Here is a 15,708-nt window from a genome sequence, read left to right as displayed (position 1 = left end):
ATGTGTATGATTAGTGGAGCATTTGAAGTTCCATGTGATAAACAGTAAATACAGAGTTTAGGTCTATATAATCTATATGTGTGCTGGTATTTCCGTGTTGTACATTTACTAGAAAGTATCTTACCGAAACTTCTGCATGTATTAATTTAAATTTGCTATATAGGTCTTGGGTTCATTTTGGTTCAGTGCTTCTCAAGTTCTGTTTCATTGTGGTGACCTTAAGACCATTTTAGGAATGAGAGGCAGAAGAAAAGGCTCAACACTCCGTGTTTCCTTATCTGGATCAGCTCTTTTTTTTTTTTTTTTTTTTTTTGCGGTACGCGGGCCTCTCACTGTTGTGGCCTCTCCCGTTGCGGAACACAGGCTCCGGACGCGCAGGCTCAGCAGCCATGGCTCACGGGCCCAGCCGCTCCGCGGCATGTGGGATCTTCCCGGACCGGGGCACGAACCCGTGTCCCCTGCATCGGCATGTGGACTCTCAACCACAGCACCACCAGGGAAGCCCTGGACCAGCTCCTTTTTAAGCATCTTTTATGTATTAGGGGACTACGTGGATCTTTTCTGAGTAACAGTACCTCTGCCTTTAAAAAAATGTTTGAAAACTACTGATTCAATTGAATCCTTATTTATTTTGTGATTTTCCATAAATCTACTTCGAGTAGAGATGAAAAAATCAGTAACTCGGAACAGATAATTCTTTTATTAATAATTCCTTTTGGGGCTTCCCTGGTGGCGCAGTGGTTGAGAATCCGCCAGCTAATGCAGGGGACACAGTTTCGAGCCCTGGTCCAGGAAGATCCCACATGCCGCGGAGCAACTAAGCCCGTGCGCCACAACTACTGAGCCTGCGCGTCTGGAGCCTGTGCTCCGCAACAAGAGAGAGGCCGTGATAGTGAGAGGCCCACGCACCGCGATGAAGAGTGGCCCCTGCTTGCCACAACTAGAGAAAGCCTTCGCACAGAAACGAAGACCCAACACAGCAAAAATATATATAAAATAAATAAATAAATTTAAAAAAAAAACCAGCATGAAGAGTCCTCAAAAAAAATTTTTAAAAAAATTCCTTTTATGTTTGAAAAAACCTATTGGATAAGGGACCCACCAAATGGTTTAGGCACCGCTGCTATATATTCCATAAGTAGACATCATTCACTTCCACTCTAAGTAAGATGCTGGTGCTCTTATGCAGTTTCATTTCTTTCCTTAACTCAGTCCACGTGAAGATTTATGTCATAACTGTCAAATAACTATTGATCCTTTTTCCTTTTTGTTCACTGATTTAGTGTTCAACATGGGTAGGAGTTAGTATAATGGAATCGATTAAGGCTGAGAAGCATCCGTTGGGGGCAGAAAGCCATCACTCCAGGAGCCTGACGCCCTGGCCCAGGCAGGCACATGGGCGTCATTGTTGCCAAGGGCTTCTTTCCTGTAACTTTGTCCCCTGGCATGTGTGAAGGGGGTGGGGAGGGGCATTATTCCTTTCTTTTAAGAAAGTATTCTCATGTGGCAAAAGACTGTTAAAATTAATTAGGCTCTCCTGTGGGGGCACAGTTAGTGCCTTCTTTTTTTGGCAAGGTTGCAGCCAAACAACAACTTCATTATTGCACTGAGTTCTTGAATGTTGCAATTTTGACCTTGAATAATAGGATACTCTGTGGCTTCCTTGGACATTTCACCATGCAAGGAAATGACGGCTGTGAATTGACAGATGATCCTTGATATGATGCTCAACTGCTCTTCCCCACATTCTAGCTGGTTAAGAGTTGGGGTTACCATAGTCATTCCACAGTGTTTGGGTACGTTGGAAAGCAGCTTCTTGGTAGAAAAGGAAGCCTGCCTGGAAGTGGAATAAATAACTTCTTCCCATTTAGACAGAGAGGCCTAATTTGGTGTGCTCTGTTCCAGAGCTTTGGCAAAAGACAGTGTGGGGAGAAAACACTGCATGAGCTAAATTACTTCTCATCAAACGTGCAGGAATGTGGTGGTGGATACAATTGATGGGAGCTAGCTGGAAACTCTCTTCATCCTTTAAAGTGTAGTTAGTGAGACAAGTAAGATCCCAAGTCAGCGTATTCAGTTCCCTTTCTATGAGATTCCAGGCAAGTATTGAAGACCAAGTTAGATGGTCTTGGTCCTTCACACAGCTCAGGAGTCCAGAAGTTAGAGGTTGTTTAAGGTCATCATTGAGGCCATGCTTGCAACACTGGCGACTTAGGGAAAGTTCCCTCTCACGGTGGTTAGCTCATCACAGATTGAGTCCTGATGGGAACTTATTTTCTTGAAAAGCTGCAACTTTCAGTCCGTAATGCTACTTTTTTTTTTTTCGTAACGCCACTTTTTATTGCGTCAGAATTTACCTGTATTTCTAGATGGCGAATTCTGCCTTCAGACAAGTAGGCAAACTTCTTGCATGCTAGGCTTTTGGGGCAGCTTGGGGTCTGAGGACCTGCAGCTTAATACTTGTTTTCTGTGCTAGTGGGCAGCCCTGTCAAAAGCAGAAGTGAGGGACTTCCCTGGCGGTTCAGTGGTTAGGACTCTGTGCTTCCCCTGCAGGGGGCACGGGTTTGATCCCTGGCCAGGGAACTAAGATCCTGCATGTGGTGCAGCTCAGCCAAAAAGGAAAAAAAAAAAAAGCAGAAATGAGATGACTTGGGGAGGAAATAATCCACCGAAAGCACTAAGAGGAAATAGTAACATGTTAGGAACATAAAACAATTTATAGGGAAAACAATGGCGTTAAGTTTGTTGTATCTGCTGTAGAAAAAGTCGTTAGAGACAGCTTTGAGGGCAGAGTTTGGGGTGATGGTTTAAATTGGTTTTATGGGTTTGTTTCATTTCACATCCTATGGGTGAATTTGGGAGATTGAGGAAATGTTCTATAGACAGAATAGATATTTGGATATTGATGTTTGGCTTTAAAAAGTCCAAAAATGCAGTGTCCTTAAGAGCTAATTACATGTCAACTGGAGAACAAACAAGCCAAAAAGTCACCCTGCCCACAGAGATGCTTGACTTAACCCTGAAAAATAAAAGGTTCTGATTTGGGACTGGATATCAAACTACTTCTCCAGGACCTAATCACCTGGCCCCTGACTGGAATAAAGCCCTTATGTGAAGAAGAGTTTTGGGGGCCAGTTAGTTTAGATGAAGGTAACAGAGAGAGTACAGATGGGTGAAAATTCAACAGCATAAGCACGGATTATGATTGAGATTTAGAACTGTCATGAGAGTTTTTATTTAGCACCAAGTGGGCCCTAAAGGAGCCGTGTGTTTGGACCACAGCCCTTGCCTCTGCTGGGGATTAGGACATTAGTGGTTGGGAACAGCAGGGAAGTTGCCCATATTTCCACACATTTGGGCACATCCCTGAGCGCTGTGTGTTTTTTTGGCTGTGAGAAGCTGCGTTTGGAAATGACAGCAGCTTTCCAAGTCCATAATGGGCCCATGTCTAGTGATGCTAAGTCTGACATCTGTCAGAGTGACACCGTGGCCAGGAGAGGGACACATGCAAGGCAGCCTCTTATTACCGGCCATGTCCGCTTCCTCGGCATCTTTGCGGCTGAGTCTGCTTGGATGTTGGCAGAAACAAGTTTGTACAGTGGTTGGTGTATCACAGTCTTGACAGAGAAGTCACCACTTACAGGATCTCTGTGCCACTTACAGGTGACTTACAGTTTGTGCCAAACTGTTAACACACCTGTGTGGGCCTCAAGAGCCAGGAGCCCAGGCAGGACTCACCCAGGTCTTCGAGGACTGAGGCTGTTACATATTATCACAGAGAAATGTGATATCAGAACCATTGCCGAGGGTGTAGGAATGATTCTGGGGCATAATTATTGTTCCTAGCAATTTTCGTAATTTAATCTTTTGAGGTATAATTCTGGACAAAGGTAGGAGGCAGTAAGAGTGGTGTCTGGTGTGACTAGGGGTGATTCTTGGGGCTTCTTCAGACCCTACCACTCCCACCCCACGCCCAAGCTGGAGTCCTGGCCTCGGCGATTGTCGCAGTGGCAAAAGGGTGTGAGAAACATGATGGAAGGAGACTGGGGGAGTCAGGAAGACTTGGGTTCAAATTCTGGCTGTTGTACGTAACTGGCAAGTTGTGTAACCTTTCTAAGCTTCAGTTCCCCCATCTATAAAATGGGGTAAAAATATAAAGTTGTTACAAGGATTAAATGAGAAAACTGCTATAAGTATGCCTAGTCCCTCATTGTAAGTGACCTATAACTGTTCATTTCTCTTCCTTCCTTTCTATTCCTGGTTCAAAAGCTCCTGTCATGATGCAGGAGTATCTGTTATTTGTACTTCATTAATATTTACTCACCTGAGTGCAGAGGTTTCTTTTAGCTTTTATTTTGGGAAATATCAAACATATATAAACAGCATACTATAACAAACTTCCTGTGCCTCTTACCCAGCTTCAACAGTTACCAGCATCCTGCCATTCTCACTTCATCTTTACTCTTCACGCCTGCTTTTTTATTTATTTATTTTTATTTATTTATTTCTGGCTGCACTGGGTATTCGTTGCTGTGCGCGGGCTTCTCGTTGTGGTGGCTTCTCTTGTTGCGGAACACGGGCTCTAGAGCACAGGCTCAGTAGTTGTGGCTCTTGGGTTCTAGAGCGCAGGCTCAGTAGTTGTGGCACATGGGCTTAGTTGCTCCGCGGCACGTGGGACCTTCCTGGACCAGGGCTCGAACCCGTGTCCCCTGCACTGGCAGGCGGATTCTTAACCACTGTACCACCAGGGAAGCCCCTTCAGGCCTGCTTAATTATTATTTTTTTAAAGTTCTTTGTGAGGTAAAATTTACATATTGAAGTGCTTGCATCTTAGCTATCCAGTTTTGTCAAGTGGATATAGGCATGTTATCCACACCCCAGCATGATGCAGGACACCCCACAAAGTTCCCTCATATCCCTTCCCAGGAAATCCTAGTTTGAGGACAGGCATTTTTGTCAGTCTGTTTTGGTCCTTTCTGTATTCCAGCATGGAGAACAGTGCATGGCACATAATAGGTGCTCAGGAAGTATTTGTTGAATTCATTTGTGTATGTAATTATTTAAAACTATTAAATGAGCGTCAAGCATCTGAGATGTTGTCATTCCAGAAATACAGGTAAAGATGTGTTCCCCATCCACAAAGATGTCACAGTTTAGTGGGGGCTTTAGACAAGTAAGCAGACTTTTTTTTTTTTTTTTTTGGCCACACTGCGCAGCTTGTGAAATCTTAGTTCCCTGATCAGGGATCAAACCCCAGCCCACAGCAGTGAAAGTGCCAACTCCTAACCACTGGACTGGCAGGGAGTTCCCTAATCAGACTATTAAAATGCCCTGCAGGAGTACACAAGAGAGCCCCTGACCCAGTTTAGGAAAATCAAAGAAGGCTTCCTGGAGGAGGTGATATCCAAGCTCAACTGTAAGGAAACACAGAAGATTAATCTGGTTGGGGAGCGAGGTGTAGACAGTGCAGAGTAATTTAAAGCAGAGGTCACAGTTAGTGAAAAGGTCAAAAATGAGAGAAAATGTGGCTTTTATGGGCCACTGAGAGAAGTTTACTAGGGCTGGAACCTAAGGCATAAACAGGTGTGCAGAGAAAAGATACATGCTGTCCTTTCACAGGTCCTTGGATCATTAATGATATAAAAAGATAGAACGTTGCTCTGATTCATCACCATTCACAAGACAAAACAAAAATAATTACCATTTCGCAATAGTTGACCGGCTGGGCCAAGGTGACCTTGTGGCTTTCCCCAGTCATGCAGACTAGTCCAGTCTCCGTGGGGAGTTTTGTTTTGTTTTATTGACTGCTCTTCTTTTGTTATTTGCTAGAGACTGCAAAGCCTTTGGAAAACAGGTTTCCTGTACCTTTGAGCTACCTGAATATTCAAGAAAAGATATTCAAGAAAAGATAAGGGTTGCCTCCACCTCAGTGCTTAGGGAACACTGGCTGCCCCAGGAGGCTACCTGAATTCTTATTCTCACCCCCAGGATAAATATGTGAGCTGTGTTGCAAATTGTCCTGACTTTGAATATTCAACTGCTAAATGCTAAAGCCCAACTGTTGCACCAGGGCATTTGCTTTTGTTTTGTTTCGTTTTGTCTTAATGGACATTATTTGCTAGCTTTGGGCTACTGTTGATTTGCAGATTGCAGTCAGAAACATGGGCCTTAGACAGTTGAGTCTGAACCACATTCTGCTGTGGGATTTACACACTTGATGTCAAAATACACTGAGGCTTTATGTCTTAAGCCAGATGGTAATACAGTTCTCTGCTTGGGCTCCTCAGACAAAGTCCCATTTGTAGTCAAATGCCCAGTCCCAACCTAGCATTGTTTTGTTCGTTGCACCACGTTAACGTGGACATAAATATGAATAGGTCTCTGGGCTGCCAGATTTGATCTTGGCATCCCATACCTCTCATAATTAAGAAGATTTTTATTATACTTAGGATCAATTTAGGTATGCTTCCATCCTCTTAAACTTAGAGACCTTTGTAGATGGCTTATACCATTATGGAGACGGACAGATGAGATGTGCTGTGTGTGATAGAATAGTTGAGCCGTCTTCATCAGACTTTTCGAATAGGAATCAACAACATCAGCTTCTTTTTCTGGTTTTGCCCCTGAGCATTCAGAAATGACTGATTTTTGTTTGTTTGCATTTATAAACACAGTGTGCCCAGGGGATTAAACACCAAAATAGCATTCTGCTCAAAGTATAAATGCTTGCCAGAAAGGGAAGAAAGTCTGAGCTTTGTAGTTGTTTCCATTTACATACAACAGAGAGCATTCCTAGATGTTAATCAAATCGACAATAATTGGGGAAAAAAGCCAAGAGATTAAAGAGGCCACTTTTTGATGGCAGAATCTGGGCTTGGAGGGGAAAGGGGTGTCCCTGTTTTTGGAATCGGGACCTTTCAAAGTTAAGTGAGGCCCAGGCCAGGCGCATTTTGGAGCCCTGGAATATTAAAACCAGGTTACCAAAAGTATAGTGTGATCTCAATGTCTACATTTAACAATTCAACACTTTTAACGTGGAAGATTACAGTGTAATTTATTTATGCTAATCACAAGCTAATTATAGGCTACTTAAACATGCTAATTTGTGGCACACTAGAGGCAGTATGGTCTTGAGATAAAATGTAAAGGAGTGTGATGAATGTTTCCTTATTTTCAGGCCCTAAGAATGGGTTTCTGTAGCTGTATCTACAGTGTTTTTTGTTATTGCCAAAGGTCTAAGTTTGAGATCCTCGGCGGAGGCCGAGTGGCCCAGGCCAAGTGGTTGATCCACCTGTCCTCCAAGGCCCAGCTTGGCTGAAATGGCAAGGGTTGGGTCTGGAATGGGATTATGCAGATGCGAGCAGGCCCCCGACAGGAGGTCACCTGGAGCAGAGTTTTGAGCCTTCTCTGGTGTCAGAACACACACCTCACATTGGCCTTCTGACCTTATAGGTCCACATTTTATCAGATAAGATGGGGCGTGATCAGGGTGGTATGGCCGTAGACTAGGTCCATATTTTATTTTATTTTATTTGTTTTTAGCCACTGTGGGATCTTAGTTCTCCAACCTGGGACTGAACCTGGGCCCCGGAAGTGAGAGTGCCAAGCCCTAACCACTGGACCGCCAGGGAATTCCCTAGACTAGGTCCATATATTAGGGGGATCTCTCACCACAGCTCCTGTGAACCAACTGAAATGACTAAGGACAGAAAGAACTGGGCTCCGGAACACCAAGTATATTGACTGGACCTTTCTCTGGCCACCTGTTTTGAGAAGATTATTACACCGGTTTCAGCAGTAGTTTTTGATTTGGAGCTGCCTTTTTTTTTTTTTCCCATTTGGAAGTTTCGAGAATTTTATTTCAAATAGAAGAAAGCAAGATGGTAAAATGTTGAGCTACTTTGTTCTATGCAGTTGGTTCAGTTAGTCTTTCTGGCTTTTCAACCATTTGGTGTTTGGAAGGACACAGAGTAACTTGGTGACTGGAAAATACATCTTAGTAACTTCAGAGCATGTTGCCTTTCCTTTCAAGTCTCACTGTATTACTTGAAAAAGGACATCAGATTCTAGTTTTTTGCCCTCCCCCCCATCCCCCATGTCAACCTTTGTTTTAGAAGTGGAGGCTTAATTGATCAACTGTAGAAGTGGTCTTAGAATTTGGGTTCAGGAGTAAACCAATTTCTCTGTCTTTGGTTATTCTGAGGTTTGTGCATAAATCATTTATTTCTAAGGGATAGTTTGAGAGACCTTCTGCAATTATTTAGAATATGAAGATGTGCAAAATTTGTGCTACAGCAATGTCATCCATCTCATGGACCCCAGCAGAAGCTGATGGAACTTAATCAAAAATAAATCAAGGGCATGTCCAAACCAGATTGGAAGCACATCATGAATATTCGTGAACATCTGGATGTGTTTGTGGGAGTGTATGTTATTTTTTAATGTGTGCGATAACAGAGACATGGCTTCTTAACAAAGATGCCAAGAGGAAGACAGATTTCCAGCTGTGATTTCAAAGGGTATTTTTGTTTGTGTGTGGATATCCTTTCTCCTTGGGGTGTGGGTTTCACTTCTCCAAGATACTCCTTTGATCTCTTTCATCTTTTGGAATCTGTTTTGATATTTTATCTGAATTCTTCATTGGAGTCAGTTACTTGACTCAGGAAGATTAAAACTTTCTTTCTAAAGGAGAATTTTAGCTTAAGTAAAAACTCACCATTTAGTGTTTCTAATGAATCTTTTAAATGCTGGTGATTTTCTGATAATTATCAATGAAGCTATTTTGTATCGTTGATCACCAGTATAGCCTAACATACGTAAAACTCAGTACCTAAAATACTGCCAGTAACTAGAAAGGAAGGGTAAAGTGTGAGGAGGCCATAACAACGATGCTGATAATTATTGTAATAATGACATTTTAAAAGTACATTGGGGGCTTCCCTGGTGGCACAGTGGTTAAGAATCCACCTGCCAGTGCAGGGGACACGGGTTCGAGCCCTGGTCCGGGAAGATCCCACATGCCACGGAGCAACTAAGCCTGTGCACCACAACTACTGTGCCTGCGTTCTAGAACCCACGAGCCACAACTACTGAGCCCATGTGCCACAACTACTGAAGCCCACGCGTCTAGAGCCCGTGCCCTGCAACAAGAGAAGCCACCACAATGAGAAGCCCGCGCACCGCAACAAAGAGTAGCCCCCACTCGCTGCAACTACAGAAAGCCCGTGCACAGCAATGAAAACCCAATGTAGCCAAAAGTAAATTAATTAAATAAATAAAATTTAAAAATAGTAAAATAAAATTAAAAAATAAAAGTAAAAAGTACATTGGAGTTTATGAGACATCCACATGTACTACCTTATTTAGTTTTAATATCCATATGAGATGGGTATTAGTAATCTTATGATTTCGGTTGGGCAGAGGCAGAAAATAATGCTCCCAAAGAGAGATCAAATAACTTGGTAGGGAAGCTGCGTCGCCCACCTGTCTGGACATTTACTGCTCGGGACCTGCCTGGAACCTCGGTTTGGGCACTGCCAGATGGGGATGACAGGGCTGCTTCATCAGATGTTGTAAAGGTTAAATAAGATAATGTTTGTAAAGCACCAGGAAGAGTTCCTGGGTACATGCTAGGGCTCAGTGAATAAAGTATTATTTATAATAGGAATACTAAGTAAGTAGGACTTATTAAAAATCTAATAGCTGGTAGGTATCAGAGATGGAATTTGAAACCAGGAGGTCAGTGCAAAATCTCTGAACCCCACCCCCCCCAGGCCACCCACTAACCTTGCATTTTTATTCTCAGGAGATTCCTCCCAAAGCAGCCCTCCCCCGCTCTTCCCCCTCTCCCCCCCTCCTCCTCCTCCCCCCTCCCTGCCTCCTTCTCCTCCCTGCCTCCTCACCCCCCCCTCCTCCTCCCCCACTCCTCCCCAGGGAGTAAATCTTGATTTACAGATTACTTTAAGTGTTTGGGTAATATAATTTAAATGTGTGATATTATAAACAATAATATAATATAAAGTAATTTTTATTATACAAATTACAATAATACACTCATTATAAATTTTTTTTTAAAGAAAACCTCACAAAAATTCCTTAAAGTAGAAGTTTAAAGTCTCCTAATACTTACCAAGGATAACAATTCTAAACAGTTGGGTTTTAAGTAGCTTCCTGGAATTTCCAATTTTCTATTTGTTCATTCTTTACTTCTTCATCTCTTTTTTCTCTCTTTACATACACACAAATACACACTCACAAATGAACGTACGTGACACTCACAAATGAACGTACGTGATGTTTTACCTACGACAGATTAGAAGCAGTAAATTAAAAGAGGGTTGACTCATTGCTAGAGACGGTCATCTGATAGTGGTAGGAAATGTTCACAGATGGAGACACAGAACATTTAAAAAGTAAACAGAACTCAAGAATCTCGACAGTCTGGACTATTTAGAAGAGGGGCCAAAAACCTTGTAAATTAAAAAGTATCTGTTAAATTATATTCCCTACATTGTTACAGAACACAAGGGGTAATAGACGTTTCAACAATTCCATTAAAGAAGGTAAAATAACGTGAAAGGTAAAATAATAAAGAAAGTAAATAAAGTAAAATAAAACATTTTGCTGTTTTACCTGTACCCTTTTCTTGAAAATGTAGTTTAACAGAATATTACAGGGTTCTAAATATTGTAATTTTAGCGTATTATGTGATAACTATTCTAGAGGCAGCTAAATGATGGTACGTATTATTCTTCCTGAACGTGAATACAGGGAACTGGTAAAAACAGCCAAGTAAAAACAATATTTAGTGCTTTTCTGGCGTGTCTCAGTAACGTAGGTGGTGTCATGGAGGAGTTTTTAGTCACAGAAAATATAAGCCTCATTTCAGGAAGTTCATGTTGCAATAGAACAAGACATCCAAGGATAAGATTCTGTTAGTCATATTCATAAGTGGGTGATACATAGAGATCTGCTTACAGCAAATTCTAGTATCCATCCGTTCACCTGGAGATGCGTTAAGCATTAGGACAATAGAAAAGGTAAAGGTGGTGATGCTTTTGGTTGGAAAGCTTAGCTGAACTGGTCTGGAGGAGCAGGTGCCTCACGCTAGGGTCGGGACTCTACAACCTCAAATCAAGCACGAGGCTGGTTTCTGAGTAATTGGACAAGAACTTGTACAATTGCTCAGCTTATTCTGTGCCATAACCTGGATCAACACAAGGAAACAGCTAAGGTTTGGATGAATTTAACAGGGCTGGACTTATAAGGGCACTTATAGTTAGAATGATAATGCTGACTACAGTAATAACCAAGATTATATATATATATATTTTTCAAGTAGGAATCTTCTTTTAATTAAATACCACAGCTGATTGTGTTCTTTGTAAAGCGTTTATTGAATACCTAACATGTGAAAGCACATAGTACATATTATCTCCCTTCAGAACACTCCCATAGGGCTTTGTAAAATGATTTTTTTTTTGAGATGTAATTCACATACCATTAAATTCACTCTTTTAAGTGTACAGTTCCCTGGTTTTAGTGTATTCCCAAGGTTGTGCAGTCTGTACCACAGTCTACTTCAGAATCCCACAGTACTTCGTGTTCTGTCTTTCACCTTTCTATAGTGAGTGTATAATAAATACATTCTTCACTACTGCATTTCTGTGGCTAGAAGAGTTCCCAGCACGTACTAGATGATCAATAAATAGCTGTGAAATGAATGACAATGACAATGGCATTTTGAACATCTTTGAATTTCTATCCTCAAAAAGTGAGGCTTTCTTATTACTCTTAGTGTTTAAAATAAGCATAAATAAGAAAGTTTTTAAAGCAGTAAATTTTGGAAAGTATAATTCTGGGAAAAAGTGCCTTCATTACAAGAATGAATCCATTGACTAATAAAAACATAAAATATGTTAAGAGGTTCAAACTTCTGATTAGAGGAGAAAAGGCTCCCAATGAAAGTATATTTGATAACAAAAAAAAGTCTTTTCCTGCTTTAAAATTTGCTTATGTAAACCTATATTTTAGTATGGTTCTAAGGGATAGGCTGGTCTTAAAATGGATAATCCAAATGTGAAAACCCAGGGTCCAATGTAAAAACTGGAGTACAATAGAAAAGTGCATTTGGTACCGGCATCTTTTCCAAACCGACTTCCTAGCACCCTCACCTCCCCCACTGTGTATTGCTTGTGAGGTCCGTACCTCTCCAAGGCAGCAGCTTGCCCTTTCTTCCTCCCTCCCTCCCTCGGCGAGTGAGAGCCTGTTGTATGGTCACATGGAACTGCAGAATAGTGGAGAGGGAACCAGTAATAAGGCAAGTGTTGGAAGCTTGGGTGAGGACCCAGGAATGAACCAACACTAGCTCTTCATAGACTTGGAACAGACGGTTGATTCTGTCCATAGCATAGCTGGACCAAAAGCCCCTAGTTTACAGGCCTTCCTGCCAATGAGCAGATGCTCAAATGCGGGGTCACTCCTCCTGCTTCTTGTCTCTCCTCCCCCTCTCTTTTCCTCTTGGTGCTGCATACTCTGAAAATGGGGCACAGGGAGGCCCCTCTCATAGGCCTGCCTGTCCCTTTGGCCCTGGCATTGTAGTCCTCACCTCCTGCCTGAGATCACCCTGGGGTCATGTGTGGGTGAGTGTTTACGTGTGTGTGTGCATGTGTGTGTGTGTGAGAGTGGGGTGGGGGAGGGAGAGAGAGAGAGAACATCAGCAGATAGTGGTGACCACGGTTGTAGAAAACATCTTGTCCCTAGAGAGGGACAAGCAGGGACGAAGAAGACCAGAGAAGATGCCCCTTCTGCCCGCACCTCTTCATGCCCCCACCCCTACGTTGGTAGTACTTGGTTCAGGGGCACGAGGAGAACAGGAGATTCGGCCCCAATTCCCACCCACCCCCCCGCTGTTCTACTTCAGGGCTGGTTTGCAGCAGGGCTGAGAGTGCAAGATGCCAAGGAACTCTCGCGCCCACCCGCTACCTTTCCTCCGCATCTGCTCCTCAGCGTTCCCACCCCCTCCTCACTCACCTGCTCCTGCCTTTATCCCTTCCTCTCACCACCTGGTCCGCCATCCACCTGCAGCCCATCGTCACCCCTGGACCTTCACTGCCCAGGTGAAAATGGCCACCAGTGACACCTTGAGGCTGTGCACCCTCCCTCACTCCCCTGGGGGTGAATTCATCTTGGACTCCATTTTCCCATAGAAACTTGTTACGCTGGCGAGTACGCTCTGCATCTGTATCCCAGCACATCCTGAGAAAAACTGGACTGGGTGGCCTGACCTTGGGATGTGTCCAGTTTTGCTAAGATTAAAGCTCAGTTTTGTTACCTCAAAAAAAAAAGAACCCTCAAAAGAGAAACTGACAAGATAATCCTTGGAACCCAACCCGTCTTGCGCTGGGCGGCGGCCGCCAAAGCAGTGGAGAATCTAGAGCCGTTTGCTCCAGGTGGAGGTGTGTTGACGCCCATGTCACACTGACTTGAGGATGGGAATGAAGCAGGGGCAGGGCTGTAGAACAGGCCAGATGGGCATGTTTCTCATTACTGGGTGCCAGTCACCTGGTCTGACCTAAGGAAAAGCAAACTTTGAACACAAGCCAGCATTTTAGTCAGATAAGAATTTGTTCAGCAATGCTTGTGTTTGTTTGCCTGTTTCTTTTGGTTGGAATTCTCACCATATGCACCTCAAAGAATACCTCTGAAGGACATCGTTAGGAGCTCCAGTGCAGCCCTCACTGATGGGAGTGAAATCTGTTTCTGAACTGCAAGAGTTGAAAAAGAAGCTATATATAAATGCAATTGGTATGTGTTATTTTAGTTTGTTGTTATGTGTGTTACTGTTTGTATACAGATTTCTAAATTCAGTGCTCAAGCTTAGAGAGAATGCTGTCTTGTCCATCAGCACCTAGCAGAGAGACAGCCAACATATGTACGTCTTCTTCTAGGACAACTTACGGGTGACCTGTGGAGCTTGACTGCCGAGAGGTTGGAATAGGAATCCAGGTAGTCCAGGAAGGATCTGGCCCTAGGGAATTGGCCGGAAGGCAAAGAGGAGCAGGGAGAATCTGAGGGGGTGGGGTGGGGGGGCAAGCGCTTCTCAGGTCTAGGAAGGCGTTGTTCATTGCAAGAGGGTCAGTAAGGAGGGTTGAACTTGTTTTAGTTTGATTCAGCTTTTTTTTTTTTTTCAGTTCAAAAAATTATTTCTTTAAAGACTCTAGTAAAATACGCATAACATAAAATTTGCCATCCTGGGCTTCCCTGGTGGCGCAGTGGTTGAGAGTCCGCCTGCCGATGCAGGGGACACGGGTTCGTGCCCCGGTCCGGGAAGATCCCACATGCCGCGGAGCGGCTGGGCCCGTGAGCCATGGCCGCTGAGCCTGCGCGTCCGGAGCCTGTGCTCCGCAACAGGAGAGGCCACAACAGTGAGAGGCCCGTGTACCGCAAAAAAAAAAAAAAAAAAAATTGCCATCCTAACCATTTTTAAGTGTACATTTCGGTGGTTTTAAATATATTCTCACTGTGCTCTCATCACCACCCATCGACAGAACTCTTCATCCTGCAAAACTGAAACCCGAGGCCTGCTAAACAATAGCTCCCCACTCCCTGCTCCCCCCAGCTCCTGGCAACCATTCTCCTTTCTGTCTTTATGGATTTGGCCTCTCTTAACCATCTCACGTTAGTGGAATTATATAGTATTTGTTCTTTTGGGACAGGCTTATTTCACTTAGTATAGTTTCCTCAAGGTTTTCCCATGTAGCAGCATGTGTCAGAATTTCCTTCCTTTTTTTGTTTTTTTCTTAAAGATTTATTTATTATGCTTTTATTTATTTTACTTATTTTTGGCTGCGTCAGGTCTTAGTTGCAGCACATGAGATCTTTCGTTGTGGCACATGGGATCTTCGTTGCGTCGTGAGGGCTTCTCTCTAGTTGAGGCGTGTGGGTTTTTTCTTCTCTAGCTGTGATGCGTGGGCTCCAGAGCGTGTGGGCTCTGTAGTTTGTGGCACGGGGGCTTTCTAGTTGAGACGCGCGAGCTCAGTACTTGTGGCGCGCCGGCTTAGTTGCCCTAGGCATGTGGGATCTTAGTTCCTTGACGAGGGATTGAACCCGCATCCCCTGCATTGTAAGGCGGATTCTTTACCACTGGACCACCAGGGAAGTCTCCCTTCCTTTTTAAGACTGAATAATATTCCATTGTATGTATTTACCACATTTTGTTTATCCATTTATCCATCCATCCATCAATAGACAGTTGAATTGCTTCCACCATTTGGCTATTGAGAATAGTGCTGCTGTGAACATGGGTGTACGATTAACTCTCTGAGTCTCTGCTTTCATACCCAGAAGTGGAATTCCTGGAACATATGGTAATTCTATTTTTAATTTTGGGGAGAATCTCCATACTGTTTACATTCCCACCAACAGTGTACAAAGGTTCCAGTTTCTTCATATCCTTGCCGATGCTCATTCTTTTGTTTCTTTCCTTTTTTAAAAAATAGTGACCATTCTAATGGCTGTGAAGTGATGCCTTACTGTGGTTTTGATTTGTATCTCCCTAATGATTAGTGATGGTGAGCCTCTTTTCATATGCTTTTTGGCCATCTGTATATTTTCTTAAGAGAAATGTCTGTTCAAGTTTTTTTTGTTTTTTCATTTTTTTCCCCCATTTTCAAATTGGGTAGCTTTTGTTGTTGTGTTGTAGGAGTT

At 43.2% G+C, this 15,708-nt stretch overlaps 1 protein-coding gene across 7 annotated transcripts in view; it reads left to right on the top strand.

The window, feature by feature from the left end:
- SASH1 (SAM and SH3 domain containing 1) overlaps positions 1–15,708 on the top strand; it is a 323,565-nt gene that overhangs the window by 177,101 nt on the left and 130,756 nt on the right. Inside the window, exon 1 of one of the 7 annotated variants that reach the window (XM_033405276.2) lies at positions 13,629–13,806. The exons of the other annotated variants lie outside the window; for them this stretch is intronic. Within the exon in view, the coding sequence (XP_033261167.1) occupies positions 13,798–13,806 (9 nt within the window). The 5' untranslated portion in view covers positions 13,629–13,797. Of the gene's footprint in view, positions 1–13,628; positions 13,807–15,708 lie in introns of those variants that run through there. 7 annotated transcript variants of the gene reach the window in all.

The sequence above is a fragment of the Orcinus orca genome, chromosome 12 (genome assembly GCF_937001465.1).
Source record: "Orcinus orca chromosome 12, mOrcOrc1.1, whole genome shotgun sequence".
NCBI lineage: Eukaryota > Metazoa > Chordata > Mammalia > Artiodactyla > Delphinidae > Orcinus > Orcinus orca.
Note: the sequence above shows the minus strand (reverse complement) of the source record. Positions and strands in the feature narration are given on the sequence as shown.